The sequence below is a fragment of the Rhamphochromis sp. 'chilingali' genome, assembly GCF_963969265.1.
Source record: "Rhamphochromis sp. 'chilingali' genome assembly, chromosome: 22".
In the NCBI taxonomy this organism is placed as follows: domain Eukaryota; kingdom Metazoa; phylum Chordata; class Actinopteri; order Cichliformes; family Cichlidae; genus Rhamphochromis; species Rhamphochromis sp. 'chilingali'.
The window spans coordinates 19,392,874-19,412,592 of NC_137950.1; the positions used below are offsets into that span (position 1 = coordinate 19,392,874).

At 39.2% G+C, this 19,719-nt stretch overlaps 1 protein-coding gene across 2 annotated transcripts in view; it reads right to left on the reverse strand.

Annotated features, from left to right (window-relative positions):
* The window catches only part of LOC308391071 (disks large homolog 5-like), a 30,380-nt gene that overhangs the window by 3,188 nt on the left and 7,473 nt on the right, over positions 1 to 19,719 (reverse strand). For both annotated transcript variants that reach the window (XM_080873511.1, XM_080873510.1), the window contains exons 4-31: positions 19,516 to 19,659; positions 17,100 to 17,283; positions 15,470 to 15,726; positions 14,788 to 15,100; positions 13,802 to 14,032; positions 12,532 to 12,716; positions 12,286 to 12,411; positions 11,931 to 12,063; positions 11,674 to 11,798; positions 11,254 to 11,429; positions 10,995 to 11,098; positions 9,574 to 9,666; positions 8,307 to 9,263; positions 8,047 to 8,170; positions 7,687 to 7,831; positions 6,567 to 6,688; positions 5,964 to 6,044; positions 5,736 to 5,895; positions 4,361 to 4,523; positions 4,125 to 4,258; positions 3,684 to 3,848; positions 3,383 to 3,566; positions 2,987 to 3,135; positions 2,515 to 2,685; positions 2,183 to 2,379; positions 1,189 to 1,332; positions 889 to 1,016; positions 387 to 496 (exon numbers count right to left, since the gene is read on the reverse strand). In XM_080873511.1, the coding sequence (XP_080729637.1) occupies positions 387 to 496; positions 889 to 1,016; positions 1,189 to 1,332; positions 2,183 to 2,379; positions 2,515 to 2,685; positions 2,987 to 3,135; positions 3,383 to 3,566; positions 3,684 to 3,848; positions 4,125 to 4,258; positions 4,361 to 4,523; positions 5,736 to 5,895; positions 5,964 to 6,044; positions 6,567 to 6,688; positions 7,687 to 7,831; positions 8,047 to 8,170; positions 8,307 to 9,263; positions 9,574 to 9,666; positions 10,995 to 11,098; positions 11,254 to 11,429; positions 11,674 to 11,798; positions 11,931 to 12,063; positions 12,286 to 12,411; positions 12,532 to 12,716; positions 13,802 to 14,032; positions 14,788 to 15,100; positions 15,470 to 15,726; positions 17,100 to 17,283; positions 19,516 to 19,659 (5,205 nt within the window). The remainder of the gene's footprint in view (positions 1 to 386; positions 497 to 888; positions 1,017 to 1,188; positions 1,333 to 2,182; positions 2,380 to 2,514; positions 2,686 to 2,986; positions 3,136 to 3,382; positions 3,567 to 3,683; positions 3,849 to 4,124; positions 4,259 to 4,360; positions 4,524 to 5,735; positions 5,896 to 5,963; positions 6,045 to 6,566; positions 6,689 to 7,686; positions 7,832 to 8,046; positions 8,171 to 8,306; positions 9,264 to 9,573; positions 9,667 to 10,994; positions 11,099 to 11,253; positions 11,430 to 11,673; positions 11,799 to 11,930; positions 12,064 to 12,285; positions 12,412 to 12,531; positions 12,717 to 13,801; positions 14,033 to 14,787; positions 15,101 to 15,469; positions 15,727 to 17,099; positions 17,284 to 19,515; positions 19,660 to 19,719) is intronic.

Genomic DNA, 19,719 nt, shown 5'->3' on the forward strand with positions numbered 1-19,719 from the left:
TTTAAAATGGGGGAACTTTAAGTAATCTTTAAATAATTCTTTATGACCTGACATTTTTAGATTACATATTGATTTAATGCCCAAGTAGTTATTTGCAAAATAGAAACAGATTATTACTTTAGTTCAGAATATACGGATGAGTTTTGTTCATGAATGTGGCTTTATTTGAAAATGCTATGGCCCACATTTTCCCCTTTCTTCTCAGAAACAGCCTCCAGAGGCAAAAGCTTTGGATGAGTTCTCTCTGTATGTTGTTCAAGGTTTGGAGCTTGACAAATAACTGGGTAAACAAAACTGGTACCACAACACAAAGCATGCTCAACATGTCTGACAGGTAGAAATAAAAAAAATATTTTAAAAGTCAAAGCAGGCATGAAATTACTCACTTTATCTGCTTGGCATTTTTGTAGCGGATGAATATGATGATTGGGTAGATGTGAACCATGTGAAGACGTTCAATGGCGTGAGGGGCAATGTCAAGTAAGCAGTGACAGTCCTATGAGAGAAGACAACATGAGAAATGGGAGAGGTTTCAAAAAAAAACAAAACAAAAAAAAACTGCAGAAAATATTTATTTTCACGCTCTGTGTGTTTAAAGACTTCTAGCAGTTTATGGGATATCAACAACAACATAAATGTCAACATAAAAAAAATAAAGGTTCTTTGAAAATATGTAGCCAATCAAGTTATTTTAATCAGTTTGGAAGTTTGGCTGTATTGCATTATTTGGAATTCAGCTGAAAGTCCTCTGAAGATTGTAAGAAAAGTTGGAAAGACAGCAGTGCATAAACTTCAAGATACAACTGCTATTGGTGCAGGGTCATAAATGTGTCATTTCTGGACCAGCAAATCAATAAATAGTGCAGATTAAGGTTATTTTAAATTTACCTTTTCTGTGATTTCTTTTATTGAGGCGACTGTTGTCACGTCAAAATGCCCACTCCTCCGTTTGTAATCAATGAACACACAATCCTTTACTCCACGCTCTATTGCCTGCTGAGATGCCTTCATAATTTCTAAAAGTAAAGAAAAAAAAGCAACATTTTTTATTTTAATATACACGTCAAGTTCTCTGATCTTTGAGTTTCATGTTAGGTAGCTCTCAGTGAAATCTCCCTTGCGCAATAACACAAGTCTGATGGACACACACATCCTTCATGTATAAATTCACACAAATCAGAAGCTCACCAGGCAAACAGCGACAGAACTTGGTAGGAGCCTCCTTCTCCAACATGTCCTTACAGGCCTCCACTAATGGACCCAAGATCAGCACTGGACGAGGCGAAGAGTACTCCACCTTCTGAACCCGCTGGTACATGAGGCTCACGCCGTCTGTGCAGGGAATAAACCAAAGCAATTTATTCCAAAGGCATAACAGGAGAGAGACACTGCTGCTCATTTTAACCGTGGTTTCTGTGTTATGTGAAAGCTTCAGTTTCTTTCAAGAAAAATCCAGCTATATAAACACATCTTCATGCCTGAGATCTGCCTCACAAATCATCACGTAAGGTTAATAGGGACATTCAAAGTAGCAGTTTCTATCTAGTATCAAGCCTAAAGAATAAAATCTGAACTTTTCAAACTTGAGAGCATTATTAAGTCTTAGAGATTAGGCTTAATTGGGAAAATGTTTTCATAAAAAAAAAAAAAAAAAAAAAAATGTATGAACTTTTCTTTAAACACTTAAAGGTAACTATTTTAAACACCAAAGACTAAAATTTATTTGGTAAAACTGTGGTGTCTGTGATGAAATGTAATTATGTTTGTTGCACCTCCAGATGCAGCTGTGTGAAGTCTGATAAATTGACTGAAGTCAAGACTATATCCAGTAAATTAAATCTTGGATGCTTAGAAAGTGAGCAAGCCTCTGCAGCGTGCTCCACATTCAAACCTCTGACAAATCTGCCTGTGGTTGAACAGATTTGTGGGTAATTTTACGTCCAACTCTTGTGAAGGAGTGTGTGAAATACAATAATCAGATTCTGCTGTATTCACTGTGAACTTTTTGATTTCAAACAGTCCTTTGTAAGTTTAACAATGTGACGACAGTATAATGCAATGCTGGTGAAGTAAGCGCTCAAGAAAATCCAAATATGTGCTTATTCCAGAATCAACCTTTCTTATACAATTATGTGTCTTGTGCATTTTTAAATAAAGTTGTGTTTAGAAGAGAGTTTCTCACCCTCTGTGATGGGTAAAGAATCTGTGCTAATGGCGTCCAAAGCCGTCATGTCCTTTCCATCCTTGGATCCACTCCGTTTGTGCTTTAGCCTCCGGCGAAAGAATGACCTCCGAGCAGCAGCAGACAGCGTCCTGCTAGTGCCGTTTTCATCCTTCATATCAGCCATGCTGTGCCTTCTGTAGAATTCCTGGTCCATCCTTATGGAGATAATATTTCAATCCATATCAACATGCTATCAAACTAATGTTCTTTAACATTAAAGTTTGATGAATGTAGAATTTCTCAACAGATTTTCTAAATCAGAAAGCCACAAATTCTTACACTGTACTTACATGTATTTACTTGGAATCTGTCCTTTCTCTAGTTTCTGTGCACTCTCATCAAGCTGCCAGGCCATCCAGAAGCCAAAATTACCATTTGGTAATGTGTCTTCAACATAAAGGATGTCATCTTTCTTAAAGCTTAGCTCCTGCTCCATTTCTGCCACTCTCTCATAAAGTGCTCTGCCAAATATGAATAAAGTAGTTGGGGAAGATGTCAATGGCATGATAAACAAAACTTTGCAGACTATAATGGAAAAACAAGTCTTACAAGCTATACTCTACAAGCTTCAACGAGTTATTGACCTGACACTCAAATCACCAAAACATGTCTGTTCTGTTAGCTCAATGTTCCCAAACTTTACTGCCCATTTCCCGGTGGTTAGGTTCCATTTTGGATTTTGTTTAACATAAAATTAAGAGGCACAATATTCATGTCATCTCAGCAGTTTAATTTCAGTGGCCTGATAAATATTCAGGGTACCTTATGAAAAATCCATCTCCGGTACTCTCTCTTACTGCATCAAGGTTGTCTGCATAGTTCTGGACCTTGAAGGTGATCGTTTCAGCTGGTTTCAACAATTCCAGGTAAGCATCTTCTTTAGTTTTGTTCTTCATGCTGACACCATTGTACTGTTTAAAAAATAAATAAATAAATTAAAACTATAAAGACAATCATCTATAAGACAGAAAGCAGTCAGATTCTATGTCTAAACCTGCTTTAATGTGCTTTTCTTCTAGCCTCAGAGCATTATAATACAGGTACACAAATCACACAATTATGTCCAGTATTGTTTTCACTACAGCTACTGCAACTTACTTTTTATTGAACACATGACAACTTTGGTGCGTCACAGTTATTGACAAATATGAAAGATACCTCCAGCATCAAATCTCCAGGCAGTAAACCATCAGGACCCCTAGCAAGGCTGTCATCATCTAAACTCTCCACAAAGATGCCATAAAGGTTCCCTCCACAGATCTGAACTCCCAGCTCCACGTGGATCCTCTTCAGCCTCACCAACCGATACTCTGGAACCCTGCGTGGATTTGAACCAGGAAGCCTGAAAGAAAAATACATTTTAAGAAGTTCGACCAGTAGATTCAAAGTCTATTTTAAAGGGCTGTATTAAAACACCATATCAACCCAGCGAACATAAAAGCAGATATAAAGCTACTACCTGGAGGAGATGTGTGGACTAGTGGCAGGAGTCGTTTGTTTGGATGCAGGAGTAATCGTGCCTTCATCCTGCTCACTCAGTAAATCTACAGTGGAGTGATTGTCCGGTGTGGTGGCTCCGCTGTCATGGGGTGACGGCTGGTTGCTGATGGATTCCATCCGAGAACTAAAAAGATGAGAAACAAAGTCAGAATCTTTTCTAATCATTTAATATTTTACCCTAAAGTCCAAATAACTGTTTTTTTAGGGTTTGTTTACTGTTATAGCACATTCGTGCCATCTCCTTTTTAGTGTTAATATTTGTTAATCATAATTACATAACCCATTTCTTATTCCTGTGCTACAGTATGAAGTCTTTACGATTGTGTACTCATGCGTTTGCTTTGCACATACTGTGCTTTATACAGAAAAGGGCACTGCTAAGCTCTCGTCTCCCTCTTACCCTGAACGAGAGTGAATCCCCAGCTGAAACATGTGTGGATTATACTGAGCCAAAATGGTGACCGTGTCACATTGCTGCCCGATCACCAGCCGTGCCTGCTGCTCATTGGCATTGCGAAGGTTGATTCCATTAAACTGGAAACAGAAGGGATTCATTAGAGGCAGAAAACAAAAAAAAAAAAAAAAAAAAAAAAAAAAAAGATAAATCATGGATATGCAGTAAAGTAGCTAATGTACCTCAAGAAGTTGATCTCCGTACTCTAATCGAGCTTGATGAGCAATGCTACCTGCTGTCACTTTGGACACAAACACTCCGCCATTCTCTCCACTCACAATGGAGATACCAAGCGGTTCTGCTCCCTTCTGTACCGTCACATTTCGTGGCTCCCCCAGGTACGGCCTTCAGGAGAAAAAAAAAAAAAAAAAAAAAGAACATTTATGTGTTTTGACATCTTATAGAAAAGTTGCAAGCATGCAACTTTGGGGGAAGGGAAAAAAATAAATAAAAAAAAAAAAAAAATTAGAATAAGCTCTTCCCTTCAATCTAATGTTTTCCTACACAATATGAGTCTGCATGCTATCATGCATGTCATGTATGCAAATAATCACCGAATCATGTGACATTTTTCACACAAATGTGTATTGTTCAAACAATAATATGCACGTACCAGCCACAACATTAAAAACCCCTTGCAGGTAAAGTAAATAACAGTAATCACAATCCTGGTATGTGGCTGATACCACCCACAAAAACAGCAGCACCATATGAAGGCAATGACAGTCCCCAACTGGACAATGTCAGGGCCTCCAACCTCTCAAAATCCCAATCTGATCAAGCATCTGATGCTTGAGCCTGTAGCCTCATGTCTGACAATACCAGACACGCCCAAAGGTCTTATGTTTGTGCACCTAATGGTCCAAGCTGTTTTTGTAGCACACTGTACCAAGAACAAGGTTTTAATGTTGTGGCTGATGTGGCAAGCGTGCATTTTCAAATCCCACTTCATGTCATGCAATCATACAACATTTAACAGCATTCTGAATAAATAATGAGCAGAGAAGATGACGACCTAAGGATACACATCCATTTCATTACTTCCATTATTAAACATTCAAAAGAATCTAGCACCGCTGCTGCAAAGTGATTCTAGACTGTAACATTTATATATGCAGAGTGTAGGCAGAATGATAAGATCTGTGCTACAACAGTCCTGCAGACAGTGCTTATACTGTATGTGCTACCAGCACAAGACAAACCTCAAGCTTCTTAAAGAGAAGAACTTGGGCTTAATTCCAAGTGGAGGTCTAACAGAGGAAGTGCAGTAAGAGACAAATCTGAGAAGCAGAATGACAGGGAAAAAATAAAAACAGACAAAGACAGAAAGATTTCAAGTTACAAGGCTCAGCAGCAGAGAAGAAAGTGAAGATAATAAAATGATCGATTGTGGTGACAGTGTTGGATGGAGGCTTGAGGCTTTGTTTACTGCTTTGCAAGCATTTAATCACAATGAACCAGACAAAAAGTACAGACAAATGGTGGAAAACATGTCTTGTGGTGCTGAATCATGGTGGGATAAAGATTCGGACAATGACGAGGATTCGGTTGGCCTACCCTTCCTTTCGCCTGTCACCAATTGAAGCAGGGCTGACTGATATCCTAGGTTGGGTGGAAATGGAGCTCTGCGATTGGCTGCTAGTGAAAGACGACGTGTCCAGGTTGACAGGGGACATTGGAGGTGTTGGGCTGCTACCCTCCGAATGTGTAAGCGAGCCTGGAGTGACAGAAGATATTAAAAAATTGAAGTAACATTTGGTACCAGTAGATGTTGCTGAACAGTACCTTTGTCAGATCCAGTGGCGCGAGGATAACGAATTGGAGGGATCTTAATCCGTTCTGCTCTAAATTGAGTACCAGAGGTGCCTAAGAAAAAAAAAAACCAGGAAATTTATTAAAAGGGTCAGTTGACCCATAATGGAAAAAAAAGAAAACAAGAAACATTTTCTCACACAACTGAGGGTATCCAACCATGTTGATATGGGAATTCCCCAGGAAATATATGAACAACTGTGATAAGCCCCTTTCCCCGACACTGCTAATCTAAATATTTACCACAGAGCAAATGTTTGAAGTAGCCAGTTAATCACCATCGTCTCCTGAGCCAATTAAACTGCTACAAGACTTTCTAACTCATTACAGGAGAGTTGCATTTAAAACTGACATTGCATAAATATAATGAGTTTAAGAGTAAAATTAAAGTTAAATAATTTTGTGTCACAGAAGTCAGTGTTTGCTAACAATGCAACTCGACGCCAGTTAGGTGTTTTGCTAGCAGTGATAAATAGTGGGCTAAATAAGTGCGGACTGAATTAAGAAAAATGTAAACAACATTATTCACATTTTAAACATGTCGTGATTACCATAAAACTAGGGCACCATACATACTCATTCTGTTGCTGCAGGGCAAGGAGTTAGTACTGTGTGGTGGTTGGCTGCAGCTCCGCTCAGTCGGGTTTCCAGTGCGCTTGTGGCTGAGGTCCAGACTGAGGCGACCTTGATGCTGGGGGCTAGAGTAGAGGGGGGGGGAGGAAAAAGAAAAGGCCTGCGTAAGTCCCCCGGCAGTCAATTATTCAACCCAGGGCAAGATATAATTTGCTACATGCCATCTGTCCATGAGATCTGGGGCAGGATACACAGTTGTTTCGCTGCTATAAATACACCATTCAGGATTTAGCAAATCTGTGGTTAAAATGAAAAACAGTACTACTAGAACTAATGTCTACTTTGCAGTAAGCATCAAAATAAACTGTTAAATCTATATATATATATATAAAAAAAAAAAAAACAACAACATCTGAAATTGTCTTTTATTTCTAACTAATGCACCAAAAACCAGAAGTATGCAGAATACAATCACAGCAAAAAAAGAATACAGAATAATTATTAATTAATCTCTCTCTCTGCTTCAAAAGAGACAGTCTAACAGTTGAGATAAAATATCAGTTTTCTAACAGATATAGATATTTCAAGATGTCGTAACAAGGAAAAAAGTAAACTTAAAAAGCATTTGGAGAACACTTTTCTCCAACGAGGCCGATGACCTAGCTCAGAATTTCTTAACGACGTGACCTGGTTCTGTCCCAAAATCTGGTGGCTTTCTTTGTCCCTGCTCCACATTTCCACCAAGTTGTATTTGACTAGTTGCTGCATTATCTGTCTAACAGACAAAAACAGCACTGAAGATACTCTACCTGTCGAATAATTCAATTAATCATGGGTGAACTCTATTAAGTCAATTCAAAGACCTGGAATTGAGAGTTCTGTTTCACCGACAAATTGTAGTGGTTTAGTCGACTCAGCTACCTTCTTCCTATTAAATGTCTGCAGTGAATGAGGTGTGATTGAAACAGAAAATTTTACTTGACACTATATGCAAAATAAGTATACTCATTAATTCATATATTCACATGGCAAAATGACAAGATTTATTTTTAGGATTCACAACAGTAAAAAGGCTCGTGAAGAAGAGTTGGACTCGTGCATGTTGAAAAGACTGACAGAACACCTTGTGTGTGTATGAGGATGACTGCTCGAGCTGGGAGCTGGAGGAGGGTTGTTGGCCTGGACCTCATGGCTCCAGGCTGTGTAGACAGGGTTCCTCATGACAGCCGTCACAGCAGGGCAAGGGGCAAAACTTCGTTGTGCAGGGTCTGGAGGACAAATAGTGGGATTAGACATCAACAAGTAGTAGTTATGTGACACTTCCATCCTATAAATATCAAGCCTTTATTAGTTCAATAGAAAAAACCCCAACAAATCGAAATCAACTTTCTATTTTTATTATTAGTGATCCATGCAGTGTTTGGAAATGTGAAAAAAAAAAAATGGAAAAAAATGAACACATTAAGCTGTTCCCATAACTTACGTGATGCAATGCTACTGTAGCTTTTGGGTGCATATTGTACGCTGTACCGATTGGTTCGTATAGGAGAGAAACGTAACAAGTCCACTGGCTCTGGGGAGTGTTCATCGTTAGAGAAACTCTGTACCTGCAAGGAGCAAACGTACAGCTTGTAAGCCTTTTAATTTTTGAGGAAATAAGGGACACAAAATAACACAAACCATAGCATCTATAAAAATGTCAAATAGTAAATTCCTCAACATGTTCTTTAAATACTCAGTTACCTGAATAGGAACAGGAATGTGCAATGGAGTCACATTTCGACGTAGTGCTGGTGCTGATTTTGGCCGGTATCTCTTTTTTCCTTGCACTTCTGTCCTGTACCGGTTCTCCTCCTCTTCTTCCTCCTCAGCAGGTTTCTTGGAGCTGCCCTTGGCCTCTCCTGGAGGGCCATCATTGAAATAGCATTGGTTTCCCACCTCTCCCTTGTCCTTAGGATTCGTAGCTTGGGCAGGGGATGCTGGTGGTGTGCCGGTGGTAATGGTGGAGTCCGACGCGGAGCTGTTCTGCTGCCGATGCTTGAACCTAAACGAGTCGCTCCTTGCTGGTGGGGTGGGGGGTGTCTGAGCAGATTCAGACACTGAGCTCTGCGGTGAGTGAGACAGGGACATGTAGTCCAGTTTTTGGGCTGCATCAGGTCTCCTGAAAGCATTCATGTCAAAAATAGACTTCCTCTGTTTGGGCTTCTTATAGATGGACAGTTGGGTATACTCTGAAACAGTTCCCACTATGACTTTAGGCCATGTGCCTCCACTGGGCTTGACTGGCGAGCTCTGCACTCGGTCCACAGCAGCCTGTGGTGAGCTGCAGTCGGACAGAAGAGGGGTGAAGGTAAAAGGCCGATGCTGGAGGTCCTGCCTCCGGTAGCAGAATTCTGGGTGGGGTTCCGAAGGACTATGTGAGGCAGAAAAGGAACGGGAATGCGGGGAACCATTGGAAAAGGGTTTGTGGTGGGAGTGAGTGCTGCCACTGCTGCTATTCAGGGAGTCACCGGTATCCTTGCAGGCTTCCTCCCCTCTGCTGCCAAAGTCACAGCTACAAATGTCAGTTTGTGTGGAGCAATTGTGCTTAGAGTTTCTGCAGTTTCTCGTGTGGCCCTCACAGGACTGGAGTCGCGGGTTCTTTTCAGAGTCTCTCAAAGTTTCATATAAACTCTGCCCAGAACAGCTTTGGGGAAAGAACTGTGCAGGAAGAAATGTTGATAAATATACATTAAAATAGTTTAAATGCAATAAATAGCTTCCGATGAAATGGACGATCGCTGACATTTTTAACCACAAACTTGAGATAGCATTTAAAAATTAAAGATACTGGTAGCAATTAAGGTTTAAGAAGACTTTGCATTGTCTATTAACCCAATGAGCATTTGCACGAAGTAAGCATTGTACAACTAGCATAAAGCCTGACTATTGGGAGTCTATTAGAAGAAACAGCAGTATGTGATTTTACAGTTGTGAGAATCTGTATGTGTTTGGGTTACTGAGTTTTTACCTTCATGAGGGAGAGGCTGAGAGAATTTCGGCAGTTTCTCAGCAGAGACTCACATTCAGAGAGCGACTTGTTATCGAGCGCAATTCCATTGATCTGAGGAAAAAAAAAAGTCCCATAAATAAGAGCCTACTTACCTAGACATCATCATCATCGTACTCCATCTTGAAATGGCGTCTGCAAATGTGCTAGTTATGGTTAGAATTTAGATTACCGGTATCTGAGGTGTGCGCATCCTCATTACACAACATTAACCATTAAAATGATGGCTGATGTGTACTTGGGTACAAAAATAGTGGCCACCTGCCCTTAAAAGTAATCAAGTCCCAAAAATTCCTTGATTAGGATTATGGAGGTACTTTATTTTTTAAAATATCAGATTCCTGTAAATAATGCAAGCCTTTTTTAATAATAAAGTGAGATCATACTGAATTCCCTGTCTCAAACATGTAGGTAGGACATCAAGACAATTCAGGACTTAAGTAGGATTGTGAGACCTCCCAAAAACGAAGCTTAGACGCATATTCAGTACAGTTACTGATACTGATATCAAAGCAGCCAGCTATGATAGAGTGCATGATGTAAGACTATCAGCAAATGATGGTCTATTAATGAATTTTGGGTCCTGGGCAGTGTTAAAGCTGCCAGGGATAAAATTATAGCATAAGGACAAATTACAATATAAAAGACAGATTCAGATCATAATGGAAGCCGTTTGGAATAACCGGCATATTCCAGACCAATAAAGTGTAACATATATGGTGGTCTAAAACTTAAATATAGTCAAGCCAAAAATGATTCCCAGTCATGACTTTTTTTTTTTTAATTTTTTTTTTTTTTTTTTTTATCCAACATAAGAGTGCTGAAATCAAAAGATAAGTAGACTATATAATTGTGTTATGGCCTGTATGTATGGTTTGTGTGACAAGGGCAAGTTTGGGAATGTGCTAGCTTACTTTCACTAACATTTAATCCTAGTTTAACTGACAGATTTTATATTATCTGACATATGAAAATTACAAAACTATGTTAATAGTGTGCAGCAGTGTACTGTGAGCATCTTTGTATTGTAGCTGATATTTTGGTACCTCCAGTGAATTTTTAGTAATGTCAGATTTTACTTCATCTCGGAGGTCAGCCTCACTGGAAGCCCACAGTCTCCATTATATCCTCTCTATATAACAGTGAAACTGGCTGCATTACTTCATGTTCATTGAAGTTATGAAATGTATACATATACACAACAAATTTCCTCTGTTTCAACACTGTACTTTGAAGGCAAGTAGTTGGAACATGCTGCAGTTGTGCTTGTCTTAAAACAACTTGAATGTGGTCAGTAGAGGGCACTAGAGACCACAGCCATCTCTTGATAACAAACAGGCTTTTATCAAACAAATGATAAACTTTTCAGTGATCATACTTACAGCTAACAGTCTGTCACCAATAGTGAGATTGCAGTCTTTAGCAGCTGGGCTGCCAGCAGCCAATGTGGCAACAAACACTCCACTTTCCAAACCTAGTCCACTGTCTATGAGGAAAAACAATTAGAAAAAACACACCCCAATTACCATCACATATACAGATAATTAAACGCAAATACTTTGCACTTTAATGTCATTACTAGCTTGTCAGGCAGACATTATAACGGTGAAGTTTATTACTTATTTGGAAATTGAAGCTGACCTTTGTGTCCAGCTAAGTTTATCTGGATTGGAGTGATGATCCGTCCTCCTAGTGACTTTCTTCTACGAACCACCATATTAATCATGCCCTCACCACTCAACACAGCTTTGATCACCTGCTTCCTGTCTTTATTGGTCAGGTCCACGTCATTTATTTTAAGCAACCAGTCATTTACCCTGAACAGAAATAAGAGAGAATATAATAATAATGAAAGAGAAGCCAACTATGATGTGTTGTGTAAATTGACATGTATCAAAAATCTGATTTTCTGAGTGCTGCATACTAAATTTTACAAGTGAAAATATGAAAATGTGTTTCTATTCTCCAAATAAAGCTTATTATTAGAACCAAAACTCAGGTGTCAAATGACAAAGGGAAATCAAAACATTTATATACACTGAGGAGGAAAGTGACAGTTACCTTAATCTTCCCTCAGCAATACTTCCTTTATCCACCTTAGTTACAAATACACCACAGTCCCCTGGTAAATAGGGATCATTTACCCCTTCAGCAATATCAAATCCAAGTGCTTTCAAATCCATGTCCTGCAAAAATGAAAAATCACGAGGAATATTATGATTTTTTGATTCTGAATTAGTTCATTCATTAAGTGCAATTCTCTAAAGGCAAATCACATTTCTTAAAAAACAAAAAAGAAAACTCTAAATGATCCTTACTCTGTGCTTCTCAAATTCTACAACTTCTGTCTCCCACTCCATTGAGTCAGTGTCTATGGCTGAATCATGTGAACTGTGGGCCATCAGCTGACGATATCTTGCTTCCTTTTCCAGCTCATCTTCCAACTTTTCTCTGCAGGAAACATGAAATATGTAGCTCTTCAGTAAGTATTTCAAAGTAATTTGAACTGTCCTGTGTAAATAAAATTCATCCACTGGGTGGCACAAAAGATCATTAAGGAAGAGAAGCACTTTTAACACAAATATAAATCAATGAATAATATTCAAGTTTACCTAAAATAGAACACAAGACATTTATCTGTCTCAAAAACAACTTTTGGGAGAAATAACGCACTTTAGTTCTTTGAGTTCCCGCGTCGCATCGTTCTTCTGCTTTCTCATGTCATCCAGATTCCTCAGAGCGTCTGCCAGATCACTCACAGCTCTATCCCTTTCTCGTCTCAGGTTGTCACACAGTGTACTGAGTGATGCACATATTGTCATCAGGTGTCACATAAAATACACGCAAACTATTTTTGCCCAAGCCTCCTCGCAATGACATGCATCTACATCTATATTTTTTTTTAAAAAAAATTCTTACCGAATGCTCTCTCTTTCTGCTACAATCTTGTCCCTCTCCTGGAAGGCCCAGTCCCGCCGACACTTGGCGACCTCAGCCTCCTGCAAGGCCTCCTTCAGCTCCTGCGAGATGGCCTCATACTGCTTCCTCAGCATCTCGATCTCCTTGGTGGCTCGTTCCATGTTCATGGTGGCAGAGTCCTGTTCCTGCAGGAGTAGATCAAATTGATGGGTGATAAATGTCACCGGAGAAGTGAAGGTGCTTTTAGTCCAATATGGTATTTGATAACATGTGGCAAATTCCTCTAAATGTGTGTCATAAGAAAGTATTTTCATCTTTCACCCACTCTGTACACTAACTTTGCAGTAATATTATACTCAACACATGTTTTTAATTATCAGCTTTACATAATTTTGGTGCGAGTTAAGCTTGAAAGCTCATTGATGCAAATACCCGTTTGACAGCAGTCATTTTGACTTGACATGGCACAAACACAGATGTTACAAATTAGAATAATGAATCTTGTCCTCTATTGAGGTGAAGCTTTAATGTGATTAGTATCACCTGTGTTTACCTCTAGCAGCAGCCAGAATGGCTGCTGTGAGAAAGGTTTGTTTGAATAGATCATTTATTTTTTCTGCTTGTACACTAATCAATAGACTAAATAAAGTGCTTTGTTGGTTTTTTTTGGTTTTTTTAAATACAAGGTATTAATTACAAGCTATGAAGACATTTTGTTGCTTTTTTTAAGAAACAAAACTTTCAACTTAGCTGACTCCATCCATCCAAAAACAAATTTCTGTAAACTAAGATGTAGTTTCCATCTATGATGTATAAAACAGCCATAGACTGGATTAGGTATATAAACCAGATATAATAAAACAAATGTAAAACTCAGTCTGATGGTGTATCTAGAGCGCTTGCACTAGATACACTGTTGCATTAATTCCATTTCAGTCTACAGTTTTGCTTAACAATCCATTTCTGACGCAGTGCAGATTTCTGGTGTACTTGGAAGTGAGGGTGAGGCCTGTCACTACAATTATTGGTAATTTCCTAATGTAGGCATCCCTGACTTTTATAATTAATCTGACAATCACTGCAAACAGAATGATGGGTGAGTACACATTTCTCAACAGAAATCAATATGTAGAAACCAGCCAGCCGATTGAAGAAAAAATAAAATAAAATAAAAAACTACTACTATGTGAGATGGGATGAAGGGATTACTGTCAGAGAAATAAACCAATCCCTCCATTTGTGATGATAAATCATCTGTCCGTCTGGCTACCTGTCTGGCCTGGTAATACTCTTGCAACAGCTGGTCCCTCTGGATGATGGCCTCTGTCCTCTCCTTCCGGGCCACATCTCTTTCCTCACGCACTGTTTCGATGTCTTTGCAGGCCTGGTTCAGCTCCTTTTGGGCCTCAGCTTTGTCCTTGACCTCATGACAGAATTTCTCCAGCAGCTCATTCTTTTCACAGATTGCTCGGTCCCTGTCCACCAGCGCTGAGGCCAGCTCCTTCATCAAAAAAAAAAAAAAAATTTTTTATATATATATATATATATATATATATATATATATATATATATATATATATATATATATATAATAAAGAAAATAAAGAAAAAAAAAGTAAATTTCTATATCTTTTTAAATTTTTACCTTGAGAATTTTGGAATATTTTAATATGATTTGCATATTGTTGTACATTTCCTTTTATGCCGACGTGTTTCTTACATCGCTGTGATTCTGGAATTCCCTCCTTGGGGAGGAATACATTCTTATCTCAGCACAAAGATATGCTGCCAGAAATACTTCCTATTAGATGAAGAACTAAAGAATTTTGCTCCTCTTAAAAGGATTTTTTATGTATTTATTTTGGAGAGCTTCTCAAGTTCATTTTACACAGAAGAGTTAAAAAGCATAACCAAATTTCTCTTCCTGAACTGTGGGTTTTAATAGCAGTGATCATGACGTGGTTACTTTTTAGCCACCCTAAACCTTTGACTGTTGCCAAAAAGAATGACTTCAGCAGTTTAACGACAAGAGATATTTAAGACACAGATGTTACGCAAATGGTCATTCTTCATTAACAGTTTCACTTAAATTAAAAGGAGCCCTGTAAATCTGAAGAAATTAATTTCTTTATAGTGCATGTATAATTCCAAATGTCTCTTATCACAATAGTTATTCCTCCAGTGCTTTCTGATCCCGTCTGTGAAATGGTTAACCGTTTTCAGTTCTCACTGATGATCCCTCATTTTAGCTTTTACCTGTCGGAGAGCCTCCAGCTCCTCACTGGCCACCCGTCTCTCTGACGAAGTGCTCTTTAGCTTCGCCTCTGCCATCTCCAGACCTGTCTGGAGCCTGTCCACCTCTTTGATCACCTGATCCCGCTCACTCATGATCAAGCGATATTCACTGATCACAGAGTCCCGCTCCTCCTTGTACTTCTCGCTGTCCTTTGCCGCCTTGAGCTGCTGGGTCTTGAGCCGCGTCACCTCAGACTGCAGCCGTTCCATCTCTCGCTGTAGCTCCTTATTGTGGGCTGTGGCCTTGGATAGTTCTTGGTGGGTGTTGTCAAACCTGCATCAGGCAGGGATTAAGGAATGCAGTGGATTCAATGCCTCTATTAATTTCCAAAGGGTAAACATTTCTACTCTGTCTTGTGCTTAAAACATTAAAATCATGAACAATAAGATCATAGACTGATCAAATGTGGAATTTAAGCATCTAAAAAGAAAACTATAAATGGGAGGACATCCGCAAAGCTTCATCTGCCTTGGATTAAGCACATTTTAAGCACTGTGCAGATCTGACTTTGGCTCTGTACTCAAGTACTCAGTTTGTAGTATAATTTGCTGCAACTGCTTTTTAGTTTTTTAACAGTTGCTCAGTTTTTGTGTGAAGTTTGTAGCCCTGCTGGCTTTGTAGACCTAATAATTCCAGCTTTACCTTCTTATTGAAGAAGAGTATTGCTGCTGATAGTGGATGGCAGCATCTCTTTGTTTCAGCAGCATGTCGAGTTGCTTCTGCAGCCGGTGGTTCTCTTCCTCAGCCTGGTCCAAACGACTCAAATCGGCATTGTGACTGGCCAACTTGTCATTGTAGCACTTCCTCAGAGTCTCATAGTCACTCTTCACGGCCTCCAACTTGTCCACAGCTGTGTCGTAGAGTTTGTTAAGGACATCAGAGGAGCCCTCTCTCATTACCTGCAAATAGCATTAAGTCGGGTTATTTAACGAATTAGAGGGCAATAATGGGACTATATCAAGATAAGAGCTGATGCAGTCACTTGGAAAAAGTTATCCGGAATACTTTTCAACTCTGTAGATGCTGAAATGTTGTGCTGTTTGATATAAATCTAAAGTGAAGTGCCTAAATCATTTAATTACCTGTTTCAGTGGAGATTAAACAAAATGTTACTTTAAACTGTTGAAATATCACTTGAACTGTAGTGAACCAGATGATAACTTGTATCTAGCTTCTGTCTAGCTTCTTAACATCCTATAGGGCAGTCTGCTTCTGATGCAAGCAGCAACTGGGGTATACTACATGCTTTTAGCATGAATGGATAAGCTTAACTACCATTAAAAATGTATTGCCATTCAATTTTACTAGTTCTGTGGGAACTGTACAGGAAGCAATCGCAGGAGACTGTGGTCGAAACAGTGATTAATGTTACCACAGTTTCACCAATTAGCAACCACAGCTAAAAGATGAAGACGCTCAAATGTACAATAAGTACAGTCGACCTGACAGACAGAATTGCTGTCAAATCAGCTGAATAAACTTTTTGACTTGCTACCAGTAAGTTAATTTAGTTAATTTAGTTAATTTAGTTAATTAAGCACTGATGAGATCCAATGGACTCAGTCTGGCTTCATGTTTACAAATATTTTGTTTGTAACGTTTAAATTACTATTGAATCTAATCCAAATCATGAACAGAGTGCCAAAAACGGACAAACCAGGACACATTTAGACATGAAAAATTATAGTATGTAATTGGAATCTAACAACTGTACAATAAATGTCTTCTCTGGGCTGGCATCACTTAAAACTAATTTGACTCCTAATTTGACTGAGGCTGAACAGTAGTTTATGCAATGATGACATGACTTCTAGAGACAATGGGGAACGTATCCTTGCTATCAACTAGCCCTGTTATACACATTCTCCATGGTTATATAAGGCATTGCTAACATTTAATGATATGGTCTTGTGACTGCAGTCACGGTGAATGTCAGACTGAGTAATGGTGAGAGACTCAGGTCAAGTCATTTTTGTAATCTGAAAGAATGTTTTGATGGATGGAGACATGGAGAGGACAGAGCTTGTCTGACCCCATTTGTCTGAACAACATTGTCCTTTTGGACATAATGGTCACCGAGACAAGAGCAAATTAATGTCCATCTCAAATGTCAAGATCCAACTGATTTTATGTCAGCGGCCAACTAGAGATGGAAAGGGGTGTCTGCAGATGTCTAGATAGTATATACCCATTTATATTTTTGTGTCTGTATGTTGTTTTTGTCCCATTTTTAAGCATGAATGGTGACAGAACTGAAAAATTACACAGGCACCTGCTGGTGTAGCATCTTCATATTAGCTACTTCCCTCTGATCATCATCATGCAGCCTCCTGAGCTCCTCGCAGGCCTGTTTCACATGGTTGTGCTCCCTGACCAGCTGGATGTTGTCCTGTCTCAGCACCTCGAGCTCCTCTTTCAGCTGGGTGTGCTCGCTCACCAGACGGCTGTGCAGTGTACTGTGGAGATAGCAGAATGGGTACAATCAAACCATGGGTGCTGCCAGCGATTTTTAAAATCAGCATTTACAGCACTGAATATATACATCTCCATCTACTGTGTCTCTGGCAACATATATTCAGCTAGTAAATCATAAATCAAAAAATATTTGGGGACACACACACACACACACGTCATTTGGATCGCACCAGTTAGCCACAGTGTAGGATGAAGAAAGTAAGTTAATACTTGAATGTAGTAGCTAAAAGCAGCTTCTTAAAAACATCTGAAATGTTTGCTGTAGCCAGTTATGTCACTGCAGCTCTGCTGATTTGTGGTCAGGACTCTAACTTGGCCACTGGGACATGATTTACTGTTGTTGTTGATTTGCTTTAGGCCATTGTTTTGCTGAATCACCGAAACTCTTACAAACTTCAGGTCATAAACTGCTGCCTTGACATTCTCCTGGAACAATTTCTCGGTGCAGTTTCAAAGTAAACTGCATAAATTAATGATTGCAAGGTATATTAGCCCTGAAGCAGAACATCAGTCCCAAACTATGACGCTTCTTCTGCCATGCCTTACTGCTGGTCTACAGATTATTCTCACAGACGTAAGCACCATCTTTTTGTTTTTTATGATTCTTTTTAAAAAATATATTTTATTAGTCAAGAGCAATTTAGTCTCCTTTTTGGCCTTCTTCCATTGATACATCATGTTGATGAGATTTCTGTGGGTGCTTTCCACTTCCTCTTGTGTTGTTTGCCCTCTTCTTTCAGGATTTCATTACATATTGTTCTTCTGGTGTCATCTTTCCAGCACAATCACGTCAGTCTTATCTCCTTAACTGGAACACCCAACTCGAAGCAGGTTTTGAAGTAGCCAGCACAACAGTTTGCATACAAATCTTTTGTTGCAACTGGAAATGATTAACTGCTGCAGTTTGTGGTCAAACTAATCATTTCAGAACTACCTAAAAATTAAATTACACGAAGTACCCCGTGTTGACATAATTTCACATTCACAAACTGTTTTTTGTGTGTTAACTTTCACAGATGGTTTTACTGTGTTCTACCTACAGGCAATTAAGAATCACTAATTAACCTAATCCTGTTCTTGTACTGTGGGAGGAAGCCGGAGTACCCGGAGAGAACCCATGCAAACATGGGAGAACATGCCCTTCAGAAAGGAGGTGGAGTCAAACTCAAGACCTTCTTGCTGAGCACCAACAGTGCTAACCATCACACCACCGTGCTGTCACTAAAAACAATTAATTCATTCATTTAAAGCCACAGGGCTGTTGTGGTCTTCCTGTCACTATATTAACATTAATAGGAAAAAAAAAAAAAAAAAAACCGCACCTCTTATGTAATAAAGCTTTAACTTGAAATTTTCTAAAACATGAATCACTAATAGGACTAATTAAAATTCTTCAGAATTACTAAGGGTTAATGGTTAAGTGTTTAGCGACTTACTAATTTAAGTACAATGTTAAAACTGCTAGACATGAATGTGATTTTCCATTGACAAAAACATGCTGCTTAGAGTGAATGGTTGAGTACAGAGGCAGAGAGGACATTGATAAATAAAGACTCTCTCTGATGTGCAAACAGGACGCAAAAGTACAGGCTTAAACACGGACATAATCCTTCATCTGTCTGTTTGCATTGGGGGCCAGATGTTGGTTCCCTACACTTCAGAGGCTGTATGGCATCATTAAAAATCATACAAATGGACTAGCCTTCCCTTCATGTCAACTCAGTACAGCTTATTTCACTAGACACCAAATGCTCCGTTCGCAGCATTATCCTCACGGCAAAGATGCTGTGCCGCATACACAGGATTCACATACTGATTACAGAGCATGCTTATGGTGAACTCTTTACAAAAGGATAATACTTATAGAGCATATTCTAGTCTCTTCCCTCAACCTTTAGCCAGAAATGTATGATTTGCCCTGCTACTAAATAATACAAATAGTCCCCCCGCCCTCAAACAATCCCAAAGATTAAATCAAATTGAAGAAGACCTGTTGGGATTTTTATAGCTTAACTGAGATTTTGAACTGATATAAAGGCTTCATCCCTATCACTCTTGCAAAAATAAAATCTGTTCTACGCAATCTGCTGTGAATATGTGAGGAAGAACAGAATACTGGCTAAAAATGCTGCAGGCTGAGCTTGAATGCATACAGCACAAATGCACCGGCTGTTAAAAAATTTACAAAGTCCCCTAGTAGGCTTTCCACTTACTGGTAGAAGTCTGCTTTCTTCACAGCCTCCTCGCACCTCTTCAGGGTGGTGCTATGCTGGTTCTGCAGGGATTGCAGGTCTGCCATTGCCTTCATACACTGCAGCTTCAGACGCTCATAGTCATGACCTGCTTTTGCATTCGGTCTATTTCACAGAGCAGGAAACAGGGAAACACACTTGCATCAAAAACCAAGTTCTGAGATG